The 14,697-nt window shown below is 42.2% G+C and overlaps 2 protein-coding genes across 7 annotated transcripts in view; one reads left to right on the top strand and one right to left on the bottom strand.

Moving 5' to 3' along the window:
- Nucleotides 1–14,697, top strand: part of LOC147146796 (transmembrane protein 132B) — a 136,563-nt gene that overhangs the window by 107,993 nt on the left and 13,873 nt on the right. For all 6 annotated transcript variants that reach the window (XM_086029781.1, XM_086029783.1, XM_086029782.1 and 3 more), the window contains one exon: nt 8,584–8,727. In XM_086029781.1, the coding sequence (XP_085885907.1) occupies nt 8,584–8,727 (144 nt within the window). The remainder of the gene's footprint in view (nt 1–8,583; nt 8,728–14,697) is intronic.
- The window catches only part of LOC147146797 (uncharacterized), a 130,190-nt gene that overhangs the window by 21,790 nt on the left and 93,703 nt on the right, over nt 1–14,697 (bottom strand). The gene's annotated exons all lie outside the window — the stretch shown is intronic.

Below are 14,697 nucleotides of genomic sequence, written 5' to 3' on the forward strand. Positions count from 1 at the left end.
TCAGAAGAGCGTTGCAAAAAAAACAGTTGGTCAGTCTGTTTGTCGGCCCGTCCGCCAGTCAGTCTCTCTGTCAGTCGATCGGTCCGTCCATGAGTCCGTTTGTCCATCTGCGGGTCAGTCTGATCGCTCGGTAGGTTTGTCTGCCGAGGCGCAGGTCGGTGAGTCCGACTTTGGTTCGGTCGGACTGTCGGTCAGTCTCTTTGAGGCTAGTCCGTCCGTCAGTCGCTTGGCCAGCCAGTCTGCGGCTTGGTCTCTCCATCAGCCGATCGGTCCGTTGGTCAGCGGTTCTGTCCGTCTCGCAAGCATGTTGTCGATCGGTCGGTCAGTTTGTTTGTTGATGGGGCGGTCGTGCATCTGTCGATATGTCGGTCTCTCAGTCTGTCAACCAGACTCATCTTATCACATTTGATTCATTGGGGTTTTAAAATCAACACCCCCCCGCCGCCCCGCCCCCACACAATAACGACATCATCCGAGTAGACATAATGGAAATGTGCTCATCTTCTGTAAAAGGATGTTCAGGATGCGTCTCTGAGTGACTGAAACTGAAACAAGGTAAAGAGCAGCCCACTTGTTAGCTTGTTAGCGGGGGGGCTGGCGGGGGAGCTACGCTACATCAAAGCCAAGGGAGGTCAGGAATGGATGTGCTGATGTTTCAGCACATAAATTGGATCAGTAATAATGTTCTGTGATGTCTCCGACCGCCGCCATTACGCGTCCTCGCTCGCTCGCCCGCCCGCCCGCCCGCTCGCTCCCCGCCGCTAAAAGTAAAAGCCCGAGCGTCCCACAGGGTCTGAGAGGGAAGGAATAAATGCTGTTCTTGTCGGCCATCTTTTATTTATTCAACGTCGTCTAACTCCTTTGTGCTTCTTCGCCGTGCTTCAAACAAAAGTGACCTCTCAAAAGTTGCAATCTAATTCTGTCGAAATACACAACTTGCAAAAAGTTCAGGATATCGGGCCTTGGCGTGAAAAATTTCCCAAAGTCGCGTAAAGTAAGGACTAGTTCATTAGTTTCTTGCACAAGTTGCCCCGCCCACTGGCTCGCCGCCATGTGCTTGTCACCTGTGAACAAAAGGTAGTGTTTCAAAATGTTACTTTATATCAGTGGTTGACTGAAATGTCTTAATTTGCTACAATTATTTTTCTCTGGTATTATCCAACTTTTTAAAGCAAACTTTTTGAAAGCCAAGCACTTTGATTTTGCACTTTATTTAGCGTTTATCTGCTAAGCTACGTGCTAAGCCTTAGCAGCACGTTTTTACAACCTGTTATTGACCATCTTTTTGTCTTCTGCGCCAAGTGTAGTGCAATTGAATCCATCTGTTTGTGATGTTTGATGAGACGTACTTTATTTTCTCCCGCTAGCTTTTATTTGGATTTCCTTTTACGACACGTTAGCTACAATACATTACCATTCACATGGGAAACTTTACTACTGTTAGCCTTTTGTGCTAGCCGCTAGCTAATCTGTCTTTGAGTCTTTATTTGCTACCTGCCATTGCCCCCTTAGCAATGAATCGTCTTTTTTCTTTTTTTTTTTTTTACGCCCGTGCGACTATGTGGTTCAAGGAGATGCGCTTGCTCACGTTCATTTCCATAGCCAGTGTCTGCCCACTGCCAATTAGTCTTGGACAACAGCACCACTGAAGAAGGAGCGTGGGGGGGGGGGGGTTAGCGCAGAGAGCTGAAGTTCGCTCGTAACTGAGGATGAAACCAGGAAACATTTGTCCCACTTTGGATTTAATTCTTCAAATGGGAATTGACCTCTAACCTGCCGGTTGGACTCAAATGCACTGGGCCGAATCAATGGATTTTGTGCACAAAAAAAGTCAGTCAAAACACAAGTAGGCCTACCTGGCAGTGACCAAAGGAAGCTAGCAGTCTCTTTCAAACGTTCACAAACATGCGCTTTGCGTACAAAACGTTGCTGAATACTGGCTAATAAACATCGCGTTGCTAATTGTCACTCATTTAAATCAACCACTAATGTACACTGGAATAGAAATGGACACACATCACAGCCTACCTTTTGTTCACAACTGACACCCGTTGGCCGGCTAGCTCGCGAAGCTAATCCAGCGATCTACGTCATCACTCGTCACACTTGACTTGGACTCAAATTTACCAAAGGCCGCTCATTACATCTTCGAGCGACATTGCGGACCAAAGTTTGCAGACGCCGCCCAGTCTTTCGGCTTTCGAAAGTGTCCCATTACTTTTGTACAAGTGGCAGTAATTCATCTGGAGACTGACAGATCACAAGCAGGCGGCGTGTCACTGTTTGCTCCAAGTAATTACTCTGTCCAACAACACACTCGACGACAGCGCACACATGCACTCACGCGCGCCGCCGCCAACTCAACAAGCCCGAGGCTTAATAATCTGATGGTAATGAACATTGTCATCATGATAATAGGCATTTATCCCTGACATCGCGCACACGCACGCACACTGGGAATTTCCCGGCGTTTGCTTGCTTTGTTGCTGAAAGGCACAACAAAGAAATTGCGAATTTTCCGTTCATTGAGTAGCGTGAACCCTCGCTCTGCCGTGGTTGATCGTATACATGGTAAATGGGCTGTCACTTTTCTACGCAAATTTACGGTACAGTCACTGGGACGTTTTATCGAACAATAACATTTGATTTACACCCAAGATCGTACACATAACCCCCCCCAAAAAAACCAACAAGTATTTTAAATGTTATTTAGTTACGTATTTATTTAAATGAATGTATTTTTGATTTTCCAACCCAAATCTGATCCAATCCAACGTGAGGGCTGTGAGGTAAGGAGTCAAGGACCTTAGCAATGCTCCGTTTCCATTGGCTACTTTCTGCATGAGAGTCAAATGATTAGGTACGGCCCTGAGTATTTCCACAGCACACGGCAAATAAGTTGTACCGTTAAATAGCCTCTCTAAAATCATTTGCGGTAACAGTTCTTGTACTGGTGTACCTAACGCCCAATGTGTGTGCGCGCGCGTGTGTGTATGAATCACTTGTTTGACGTCTCAACATTACGTGCTCATAAAAAAATTGCAATTGGTCCTTTAACAAGCTGCACATCAGATTTGCACACGCGTGCACCTCCACTGACTTTACTGCTTATTAATGCCGTGTCACGCCGTAAACAACACTTGCACACGCACACACGCACCTAATCACACGCGCACACACACACGCGCACACACACACAGAGAAGGAGAGAGGAGGCGTGAGTCGCCATATGTTCAGATGGCTTCAAATCTCTCCGCATGGCCGCACACAAATTAAAGCACTTTTGATTTGATTCTTATTATTGTCCTTTTTACGAGCATCTCGACTTGTTTGAGTGGCGAATATGAGAGAGGAGGAGCGAGAGAGCAAGAGCGCGCGGCAAATTGACGGTAAATCACGCAAACGAATCGATGGGATAAAAGGCTGTGAGACGGTAGGGCTGCAAATGTCTCACAGTTGTGTGATAAAACAACATTTAATAGGCTGCTTTTTATGTGGAAGACCAAGCAGATGCATTTGAATGGATATAAAAGTCTACACACCCCTGGTCAAATGCCAGGTTTTTGTGATATTTAAAAATGAAATACATTTAAGAAACAACAAGACCGAGATCAATCCTGTCATGTGAATTATATTGTGATCGACTACTAGGGGAATTATGAACAGTTCCAAACAGGACTTAGGGTTAACAAAAAAGGCAAAAGATCTTTTCTTTTGATACAAAATAAAAGGGGAATTATGAACAAATAACAGTTTGTGATGGCTCAAAGTTTGTGAGGCCTCTCCTAGAAAGAAAGCACATCTGGTTTACTACTACTAAATGGGGGAATTATGAACAGTTCAAAATAGCAGCTAGTAATAGCACACAAATTCAGGCTTCTGCTAGAAAGCAAAATATTGTTTTCTGTTGAAATGAAACTAAAATAGCGTGTGTGTGTGTGTGTGTGTATATATTGGTCTGAAAGCACACATACTTGCTATTTCTTAAAGCCCTTCATTTAAACCAACAGTGCCATCTAGCGGAGTCCAAAAATACAACAACTGGTTCATGAAGCAAATTTGAAGTTTCATTTTCCCACCACTATCATTTTGCCAATCAACAGAGCTTTTTTTTTTTTTTTTTTTTTCAATCATTCTTTTTATGCTGTATTATTGTATTTCTTATGAAGCTTTGTTTGACCAATTTCACTCCAGTCAATAGGACCTTTCAGCCAATAATTAAGTGACAGTCAAACTCAAGTTTGTACGCTTAACAAGACCTTGGCAGTCTTTTAATTTCAACTAAATTTGTTTAGATTTTTACCTTCAGTCAATTCATTTGTTGGGCGTCTCAGGAACACACACACACACACACACACACCCACACACACACATGTGCATGCTAATGGTTGTGTACGCTGTCTTTTGTCATTCTGTATGACTCCACTCCAGTGCGTATACACACGCACTTGAATACACGCATACAAAGACTCAGCTTCTTTTCATTCATACTTGGAAACACTTGACACACAAACTTTGGTCGTCATGGTGACCAAGCATCTTGTCTGAGCTGTCCTGGAAATTCTTTGGCCGCTTCTGGAAAAATATCAGACTGATCTTGCTACTTTTTAAGTGTTGTTTTGTTTTTTGTTTTCCAAAAAATACTTTTGAATATTGAATGAAATATTGACATTGCCGACCTCAATGGCGAGTTGCACCTCCTGCAGAAGTGTCACAATACTTTTGTTAATAATTTGTAGCGTGTCAAACTTTCTGAGTGGAATTTGTCCCAGTACTTTTGTCCAAATCTAATTTGCGGATGTGCATGGTGCTTTGAACTTCCTCCACATTTGTCCCAATACTTTTGTCCACGTTTTTCCTCAATCAAAAAATGTATGATTTGAACTTCCTCATCCCAAATCATGACTTTTCAGGAGACCCCCAAAATGGTTGTAAACGTTGCATCGTCAAACACAGCAAGACACTTTCAACACTTAAGATTGGTCAATAATTTCTTAAAAATCAAATAAATACAAAAATGTTCAGGTTTCGGCCTGACGCCGGCGAAATGATTTTCCTTAAAAAAAAAAAAAAAAATCCTCTCAGCGTAATTTGTCCAAATACTTTTGTCCATATTGTGTTTGGGGGTGGGTGGGGGGGGGGTTGAAATATTAGCGTGTTGATTTCAACTGGTTGTGCATGCGTCCCGATACTTTTGTCCATGTAATACAGCTCATGAGTTTTTCCTCAAAGAATCGTCATCAGCCATTTTGATGATTTCAACTTCCTGCCAGTGGAATGTGTCCCAATACTTTTTGTCTTCACTCTTTGGACAAACAAAGAAAACCTGTTAAGATATCGACATTTTCCTTAAGAAAAAAAAGATCATTTCATTTCGTGATGCTTGTCCCAATTCATTTGCTCAGGCAGCAATGCATGATTGTTTGTGTGTGTGTTTGTGTGTGTTGCAAATCTGATGCATCAGTGTGTCTGAGGACACGACATGAAGAAGAAGAAGAAGAAGAAGAAGAAGAAGAAGAACAGACGACTTTAGTGGCCACTGGGTGACATCACAGTGCACTCGCAGCCTGCAGTCAAGATAGCGCCGATGTGGATGCGATCTTATCTACGCATTTCATCACATAACAAACGCGCACGCGCGCGCGCGCACGCACACGTAAACATCGCTCTTCCCACTCGGCCTGCAGGCAGAATCTTTTCCTTGATATCTTCTTTCATCACCGGTTGCTTTTTTCCCCCTTTTTTTTTTTTTTATTGTCTTTGTCATGCTTTTAATCCTCTTTTTTCCCTCCCCCTCACCTGTTTGTCACCCTCCACCTGCTTCTTACCTGCCAAACATTTCACAGCCGCCATTGTCTTACAGAGTGTGTACTTTGGGTTCTTTGAATGACTAATTAGTCTTTGATGTTTACAAAAACATGTATTTGGGGGTCGTTTGGGGTTGTTATTGATGTCACAAATGACGTACCCTAGGGTCTTTGAAGACTAAATTGTTTTTAGTGTTGAGAAAAAAAAAATCTGGGCCTGTCATTGTCATTGATGTTTAAAAATATGTATTGGGGTCTTTCATTCCTAAGTTGTTTTTGATGCTTAAGTTGGAGTCTTTCAATTCCTAAATTGTCACGATTTGATTACTTTAATTCCTGTGATGGTTACAAAACATTATTGGGGAGGTCTGTTATTATTTAAGATTTTACAAACTACTGTAGAACATTTACAAACACTGAAGATTGAGTTTTTCAAGGCTTACATTGCCTTAAAATAAGTAGTTTGAGGTCTTTTAAGATGTAAATTGTCATTGATGTTCATTCCAAAAAAGCTCTTTGAAAACTAAATTGTTTTTAAAATTGAGAACATTATGTAGTTTGGGGTCTTTGAAAACTGAGATTGTCGATGCTTAAAAATATTTTGATTCCTATTTGGATGAATATTTGATGTTTACAAAAATACATCATTTGGGATCTTTGAATTGCTAAATTGTCATTGTTTACAAAATATGATTTGTAAAGTCTTTGATTACTTAAGTTCCTGTGGTTGTTTAGGAAACACATTATTTTACGGTCTTTGAAGATTGAAGATTTAGAAATGTCTTTGATGTGCAAAGACACAAATAAGAGTTGTTCAAGACTTAAATTGTATTGGATGTTTTCAAAAATACATAGTTTGGGGTGCTAAGAAGGAAATGATCATTGTTGTTTATAAAAAAAATACTTACTTTAGGCTCTTTGATGACAAGATATATTTGAATGTTGATAAGAGTATGTCTGTTGAAGAATTGAATTCTCTTGTTTAGAAAAACATTTACTAGAGGGTCTTTGAAGACTTAAATTGTATTTGGAGTTTACATGAATGAAACCTTCAAAGTCTTTGAAGATTTAAAGTATCTTTGATGTTTATAAATCGTGTCCAGAGGATGTTTGAGGACTGTGTTTTTTATGCTTAGCAAATCACATCTTGAGTTTTTTCTAAGACTTCGATTGTCTTTGATATTTCCAAAAACATTTAATGACTAAACTTGATTTGATGAGCTCTTAGATCACCAAATGTTCCAGACATTAATAAATAAGCAAATAAATAAATAAAGAGAGAAAGAGAGGCTAGGTGTTAACCAAAACCCGTAATTTGGAACTTTGAAGACTTCCATTCATCTTTGAAGCGTTAAATTGTTATTGACATATACCGGTACACACACACACACACAAACAACAACAACAACAAAAAAAAGGCTTTAAAGACTTGTCTTTAATGTTTACAAAAATGTAATTCGTTTTCTGGACACCCAAAATGTGCTCACATGAACAAGTAGCAATGCTACGCTACGGTGAACTACGCTACGCCGCTAACCTTGTAAAATGAAGCAGGACTGTAGTGCAGTCAATTTTCAGTTTATTTTTATGGTTATTTATGATGGCCGAATTGGCCTGGTGGGTCTAATAACACTCACAAAGCTGCCATCCACAAACAATAACCCGTAATCACGCGTGTGTGTGCGTGTGAATAAATGCCCCCTTTTGCAAGCGTCGCGCCATCTAATCGAGATGGACGCCGGCACGTCGGCAAGCGTCTAATCGCACTCCAGCGTGCTGATTACAGTCATCAGCATTTGGTCTCCAGTGTATACCAAAACATGCACCAGCGGTGTAGCGGCGGAACCGTTCATCGATTCATCGACAGCTAATCAATTATTAAAATGATTGAAAGCTATTTTGAGAATCAATTGATGATTGAGATTTCATGTAAAGCTATTTTGAGAATCAATTGATTGTTGAGATTTCATGTAAAATGATCCAAATCCTCCTGTTCCAATTTCTGCCGCCGAAAGCAGACTGATTATTTCGTGTTTTTTCAAAATAAGACATTTGCAAACATCAGTTTTTACTCTGCAAAACTGATGTTCTTTCATGTAGACCAATTCACTAACTGAATCATAATCAATGTATATTTGTGCATTTTCTCCACTGTCACTTTGAAATAATGTCATGTTTTAAAATGAAGGGATGGACACAATTGTCTTTTAATATCTGATTCCACAATTATGACAAAATAATCAACTGATTAATCGATTCATAATAGTTGGTTGCAACTCTGGTTAGGGCCATCGAACTCGCCTTGGCTTAACAAGCGATTGCGAGCCAATTCTGAGATTTAAATTTGCCAGCTTGGGCTCAAGTGAAATGAAAAAAATGAATGTAGCAAGAGCACAGAATGAGTACACTCACGAGCAGGGGCGGAGCCATGGGTGGGATTGACAGACTGCCCACCCAATGAGATTCATGAATAAATATATACTTTGACATTTTTAGTAAATGATTAAACAATTTGGTTTTTTTTTTAACTGTGTTGAATATAAAGAATGGCATAATTGCGGTTGTCTAAGGAAGATTTGAACGTCGTATTATTCGGTTTGTCATTTTATTTGCATATACGATGTGACGGGACAGGAGGATTGTGTGTGAAGTGAGAGAAATGTTCAGGCCCACCCTGATTTTTCCGGGCCACGTTCTGGCTCCGCCCCTGCTCACAAGGAGCAATGTGTGACGCAACGTGTAACGCGAGTGTGTTGTGTGTGCGTGCGTGCGACAGGACACGGAGGTGTTGAACACGGCCATCCTGACTGGTCGGCGGGTGTCTCTGCCCGTCAAGCTGGTGACGGTGGGGACGGACGGCCAGGTGAGGCAAGTCGACGACTCGCTCAGCTGCAGTTCGGCCGACGTCCACGTGCTCAAAGTAAGTGTCTTTGATGTTGGCCAAAATGCACGTGATAGCTTCATCGAAGAGGACGTTTTGCGAGAACGCACGTGAAAGTTCTTTGACTCTGAATTGTCTCTGATGTTTACAAAAATACCCGATAGTTTCACCAAAGACTATATTTTCTTTGATGCTTTCAAAAAGAACATTGGGCTCTTCCAGTCTCCAAATTGTGTTTGATGTTAAGGGAAACGCACACGATAGGTTCATGAAGCACTACCATTTCTTCAGCATTTACAAGAATGTACCTCAGACTTTTTGGTTGTCTCTAAATTGCCTTCGATGATTACAAACACCTTAATGCCAGTTTCGTTGACGACAAACGAAACCGATGTTCATGAAAATGCACACGCTCATCAGTGACATTTTTTCTTCAATGTTTGCAAACCAAGTTAGGTCGGTTGAGGTTCATCAAAGACTACACTTTTATGTTTACAAAATGAGCGTGATGTTGTACAATGACTCTAAATTGAATTCATGAACAAAACGTACTTTAGGTTTCTTGAAGACTAAATTGTTGGGTTGGAAACGTTCACGAAAAAACACTTTGAGACCCTCCATTGACTTTGATTTTTACAAAACCAGTCGTCAATGTCTTCAAGACTGAATTGTCTTTGATGTTCACGAAAAGAGGTAGACTAGCTTAATTGCACGTTCAATTCTTTTTGCTTTTTTTAATGCTTGCAATAATTGAACATAGAATTGACTTTGTTTGAAAAAAAAAAAGGTATGTAAGGTTTGTGAAAAATGGGTTAGCGGTGTTTTTTTGTTGTTGTTGCTTTTTTTTTTCCCTGTGGCGTGTGGTCTCAGCTTTTACTGGGCTAAGATCTCGCCAATAAAATCTTCCTAACCTCGAAGAAATCTTTTTTAATTCACTTTGAGCAGCGGACTGTTTAATGACTCCATTCATTATGCTACTTGTATGCTCGGGGACAATGACGATGACGACGACGATGATGATGATGATGATGAAAATTTACAAAGCCCGGTTAAAAACAACCATCGGCGCACATGAAGTGCTGTTAATGCAGTCAAAATTAAAGACTCAAACATCTTTGACGTTTACACAAACATATGCATTACTTTGGTGTTTGTAAAAAAAAAAAAACAACAACCTGTACATTGATTTTAAATTGTCTTTGATATTTTCAGGAATGTAACTTTTTACAAAGACAAAACAGTGTCTCTATTGTGTCTCTGTCTGCACAAAAAACAGTGGATCTAAACGGGCATTTGTGTTTACAAAGACACGTTCGTTTTTCTGAAGACCAGAGATGGGCATGAGGTCGGACTGACGGAATGTAAGGACGGAAGCGCGGACGAGGACGGACGGGGTCGCAGAAGGATTATTTTGATGAATGAGGACGGTGGGACGAGGACGGAAGGGTACCCAGGTCGCGGACTGAGGACGGAGCGGCAAAAAAAGGGTCACGCGGCCATCTCTGTTGAAGACTCTAAAATGTTTGTGGCATTGACTAAAACAGCTAAAAAACAACTAAAAAAGCTTGTTGAGTCAAGTCTCTAAAGCGACTTTGATTTTTACAAAACCCAGACATAAACTTGAATATATCTTTCTTGGCAAAAATGTATGCTATGTTTATTTAGCTGTTTCCAAAACAATGTATGCTGTGTGTATTTTATGTTGAAAAACGTTGACTCTAAATTGCTTTTGTTTACAGAAACGTATACATTAGCTTATTTCCAGACTATAAATCGTCTTTGATGTTTACATGAACCAATATTCAATGTTTATCGCAGACTGCAAAATGACTTTGACAAGTGTCGATGAAACAGTTTTGATGTTTAAAAAAACAATGACGGAGACTCTAAATGGTCTTTGATGTTTACAAAGTATGTTATGTTCATTTAAGACTGTGAATGGTCTTTGATGTTTTGAAAAACATTTACATTAGTTTGTTATCGACCCCAAATGTCTTTGAACGTTTGCCAAAGCAAATAGGCACAATTTGTGAAAGACTCTAAATGGTCTTTGATGTTTTCCAAAAGACTTATGCTCGGTTTATTAATGGCTCAAGTAAAAAGAGCCTCCTTTGGCGTGCTTGTCACTTTTCAACACGCTGCAGTTTTATGAGGATCATTGTTGTTTTTTGCTCATTTTTGCCATTGGTCACTCCCCGCCGTTCCCCTCTCTTGACGTTAAATCCGATAAAGAATTAGAGCGTGCGCAAACACGGCAAAGTTAAATCCATACGGACTATAAAGCCGTAATGTTTATGGCGCACAAATGTGGCAAATTCATCCGGCTATAAAAAGTTGAAAGTGGCGGCGGGCGACGCTAACGCGCGCACTGGCCGTCGGCGCCGCCGGAATGCTAAATGAATCAAGCGGAGGAATGCGTTGGCGCGGCCAACGATAGAAGATTGATTCCTCCGGCGCGGTGTCGCCTTTGTCCTCGGGAAGCGCAAATGAAACGCACCCTCGCTGTGACACTTTCAATATGGAAACAATTTCCTTGCGCCGGCTGACAGCTCGAGCCCCGCTGTTTAAGTGTGATCAATAACGCCGGCAACGGAGGGCACTCATTTTAATGCGTGCGTGCGTACGTGTCTTTGAGCGTGGCTTTCAGGGTGCTGCTCAATACCGAATCCGCGTTTTCAACATGCTCACAAAAACATTTCTCATTTTCTAACTCCAAATTGTCCCTTCGGTGACGGGCTTTTGAGGGAGCAAAATAGTCTTTGATGTTGAGAAAACCGGGATAGATTGACGGAGAAATGCCTGGGCGGGGCCCTCTCCAAAAAGAATGCACTGTATGTCAGGGTTGGGAAGGCTCACGCGTCTTTGATGTTGTACAACATGTTTTTTCGTTTTAGTTAAGACGCTGAAACGTATTCCATGTTGACAAAACGTGACGTGGGTGTGTTTATGACGCTAAAGTGTCTTTGACGATTGCCAAACACGTTAGCCCGTTAGACGTGTCTTTGATGCTTACGAAAATGCACACAATCGTTTGATGAAATGCTACGTTTCTTTGCTGAAGGTTTTTTCTTGACTAATTTATGCTTGCACCCACAATATGATTTTTTTCCACACTTCATTTGTCTTTGATGTTGAGGATGCAACATACTTTACTGTTTATAAAATGCATGTTTAAAATGCATATAGCGTGTGTCGGTTTTTCGGAGGACTCAAGTGTTTGTGCACTCAAACACATACATTTGTTTTTTTGAAGACTCTGAAAAGTCTTTGACATTTACAAAAACCTGTCCATTAGGTTTATTTTGCAAAACGAATGAATGTCTTCTACCTGTGTTCCTTTTAACACTCTGAAATATGTTTGATTTACGCGCAAACAATATTTCTCAAAATTCTTGTTGGTCTTTTCGAAGCATGTCCGCAAAAACACATAGTGTGCCTCAGAAGCAAAAACGTATGATGACGTGACTTTCAAGAGCGACAGACAACAACGTCCACATTTGAGCGTCCTTCTGCTAATTACTAAGATGGCTCATATTTCCTCTCGCATTGTCGCGGGTAATTCGATTGCGTGACGTTTGCGCAGGTGCGTGCGCGTTTTAAGAGCGCTGTTTGCACACGGATGGACACAAGGGTGATTAAGAATTGATCCGAGCGTCATTTAATAAAGCGCTCGCCCGCTTTGACACGCGTGATCTTTCCACACACATGCGTACGCACCCACCTTGCCCTTGGAAAGTGTGTGTGTGTGTGTGGTACTTTGCTGACTGGCACAATATTCATCTACTTTATATGCATGTTTTTCACCCCTCCCAAAAAGTGGAGTGGAAGTTGAAAGGAAGCCCTCATCATAATCTCACAACTTGCACTTTTGTCTTCTTTCTGATGAATATCTGACTTCATTTTCGTATCGTGCAAGGTGGCGGTCGTCAGGACATGTACAATTGGTCATAAAAGATGCGATCGTTACACAGGTGCTTATTGACAGTTTCCATTTGGAATTTACCTATATGGATATGAATGTATTCACAATATATGTGTTTTTTTTTTTTTTTTGTAGTATGAGTGTAGCAGGGGTTGCCTGAATTTGAAGTCGTCGTGAAAACGCGTCTTGCGCAAGGTGAGCGCACCCTTCGGCCCGCCTTCCTCTCCTGCTCAAACGCCCGTGTGACTTTTGCAGCCCGCTCCCCTATTGAACATTTTGACTTTGTTTTGACTCCCGCCGGCTCAAAGCGACTCGACGAACTCGTAACTCCTCAGTAAGCGCTGACAGCTTTTTTTTTAAACGCGCATCAAACGTGGCTTTTAAGTCCGCCGAGCGGACGGGCGTGCGCAATGTCAGGCTGGTCGCCTGCCGACTGTCACGCTGACCCAAAAGTTTCACTGCCGACGGTCCCGCGCGCTAGGGTACGCGCACACGCCGTCCCCACGGACGAATGGAAATGACCATCGAGAGAAAATACATTTGAATAATAACACATGGGCACATTACAATCTGTGATGGGATTATGTACATTGGAGGCCATTTTCAAGTCCCTTGAAAATGAAAATGAATGTCTCAAATCCAATGTGACATACCACAGAGAAGAGCGTTGCTACCAAACCCGACCCAAAAACATCGTCGGGTGTATATGACGAGGCGTCCGAGTGGCAAGAAATCTCTCCAGGTTCAAACGCCGCCGCGGGGGTGTCCCGCATCTTCCTTCCGCTGAACACGTCACTCCATTTTTGAGCCCCAGACATATTTCTGCTTGGAATATATTTTGCATGCCGCAACAACGAGGGGCTCACCCCCCTTGGCGGCCCAATCTTTTGCCGACTCGCTCTTCTGCCTTCTCTCTGTGACCTGCGTGCACTCGCGGCTGACGGCGAGGCACTCTGCAGCGCCCGCGGCGGGGGCTAGCCCCAGTTGGCACGTCGGCTGCCAAGTTCCAAAAGATTCTCCCTCGTCACTCCGGCGTCATTCTTTGCACGGCACGAGAGCGCTCGAGGCACCCTACATCACAGTCGGTCAATAGCCGTAAACGTGTGCGCCTGTGAAGTAGGGCCCTGGCCACCGAGCGTGACCCGTGTCGCGCCCCCGTAAAACCTGGCCGCCCGGGTCGATAACTAATTAGCGGCAAATTAGCATGCTAACGTAACGCGGGCCAGCGGTCGTCAGAAAAACACCAAACAACGCACACATACTACATCCCGTTATGTTATTTCATTTCTTTTCATAATTCTATTTGTATAAAATTCATTTGTAGGAATTTTTTTCTTTTTTTTAATCATTTGTTGCATTTATTGTATTGGGTACTTGATTTGAGTTTTCACAAGGACGAGCAAGCGTTTGAATCCACCAGGATTGTTTTTTGGCAACAATGTGTCACGCGAGTCTGGTTAAAGGAAGAAAAACTTGAAGCCGACACATTATGATGTACAGGGTTTGCCATTTTAATCAAATCGGCTCAGATAATGGATGGATGGATGGATTTTTCATCCGTTGGACCTTTTTTTTTTTTCCCGATCGACCACAGACGGACTGGCGGACCTTTGATGTTCACTGAGGGAGGCGCGAGTAACATAACGTGACGTCACCGCAAGTTTACACACCCTTGCAAAATTTCCGTGGGAATGACACTCATTCCGTCAGCAGGCGTATTCCCCCTGACCCTCCCGCCCCCCCAATTTGCCAACATTTCTGCAATTTTGCTCAGCTGCCGCACGCCACATTTTGCCTCGATTTTAATCCGAGACCCCAAGAAGGGAAGCGAGCGTTAGCTCCAGCAAGTCGGCGGCCACTCAAACGCGGTCCAACTTTGCCGAGTTGTGCGACGACAAAGTCCGCTTTGACTCGTTCCGAATATTATTCCGTATTCTTTGTCTCATTTAAATAACGCCGCGTGACAAATCAACACACGCGCGCACATGTGTAAAGTTAAAACTTAACACGCACACACACACACACACTGAGGCCATGCAAACAGACATATTGGGGCCAGCGTTGACTTATATCCCTATGCTAATAAG

This window comes from Filicampus tigris, chromosome 5 (assembly GCF_054856515.1).
Source record: "Filicampus tigris isolate MCC_2025a chromosome 5, RoL_Ftig_1.0, whole genome shotgun sequence".
Classification (NCBI taxonomy): Eukaryota; Metazoa; Chordata; class Actinopteri; order Syngnathiformes; family Syngnathidae; genus Filicampus; species Filicampus tigris.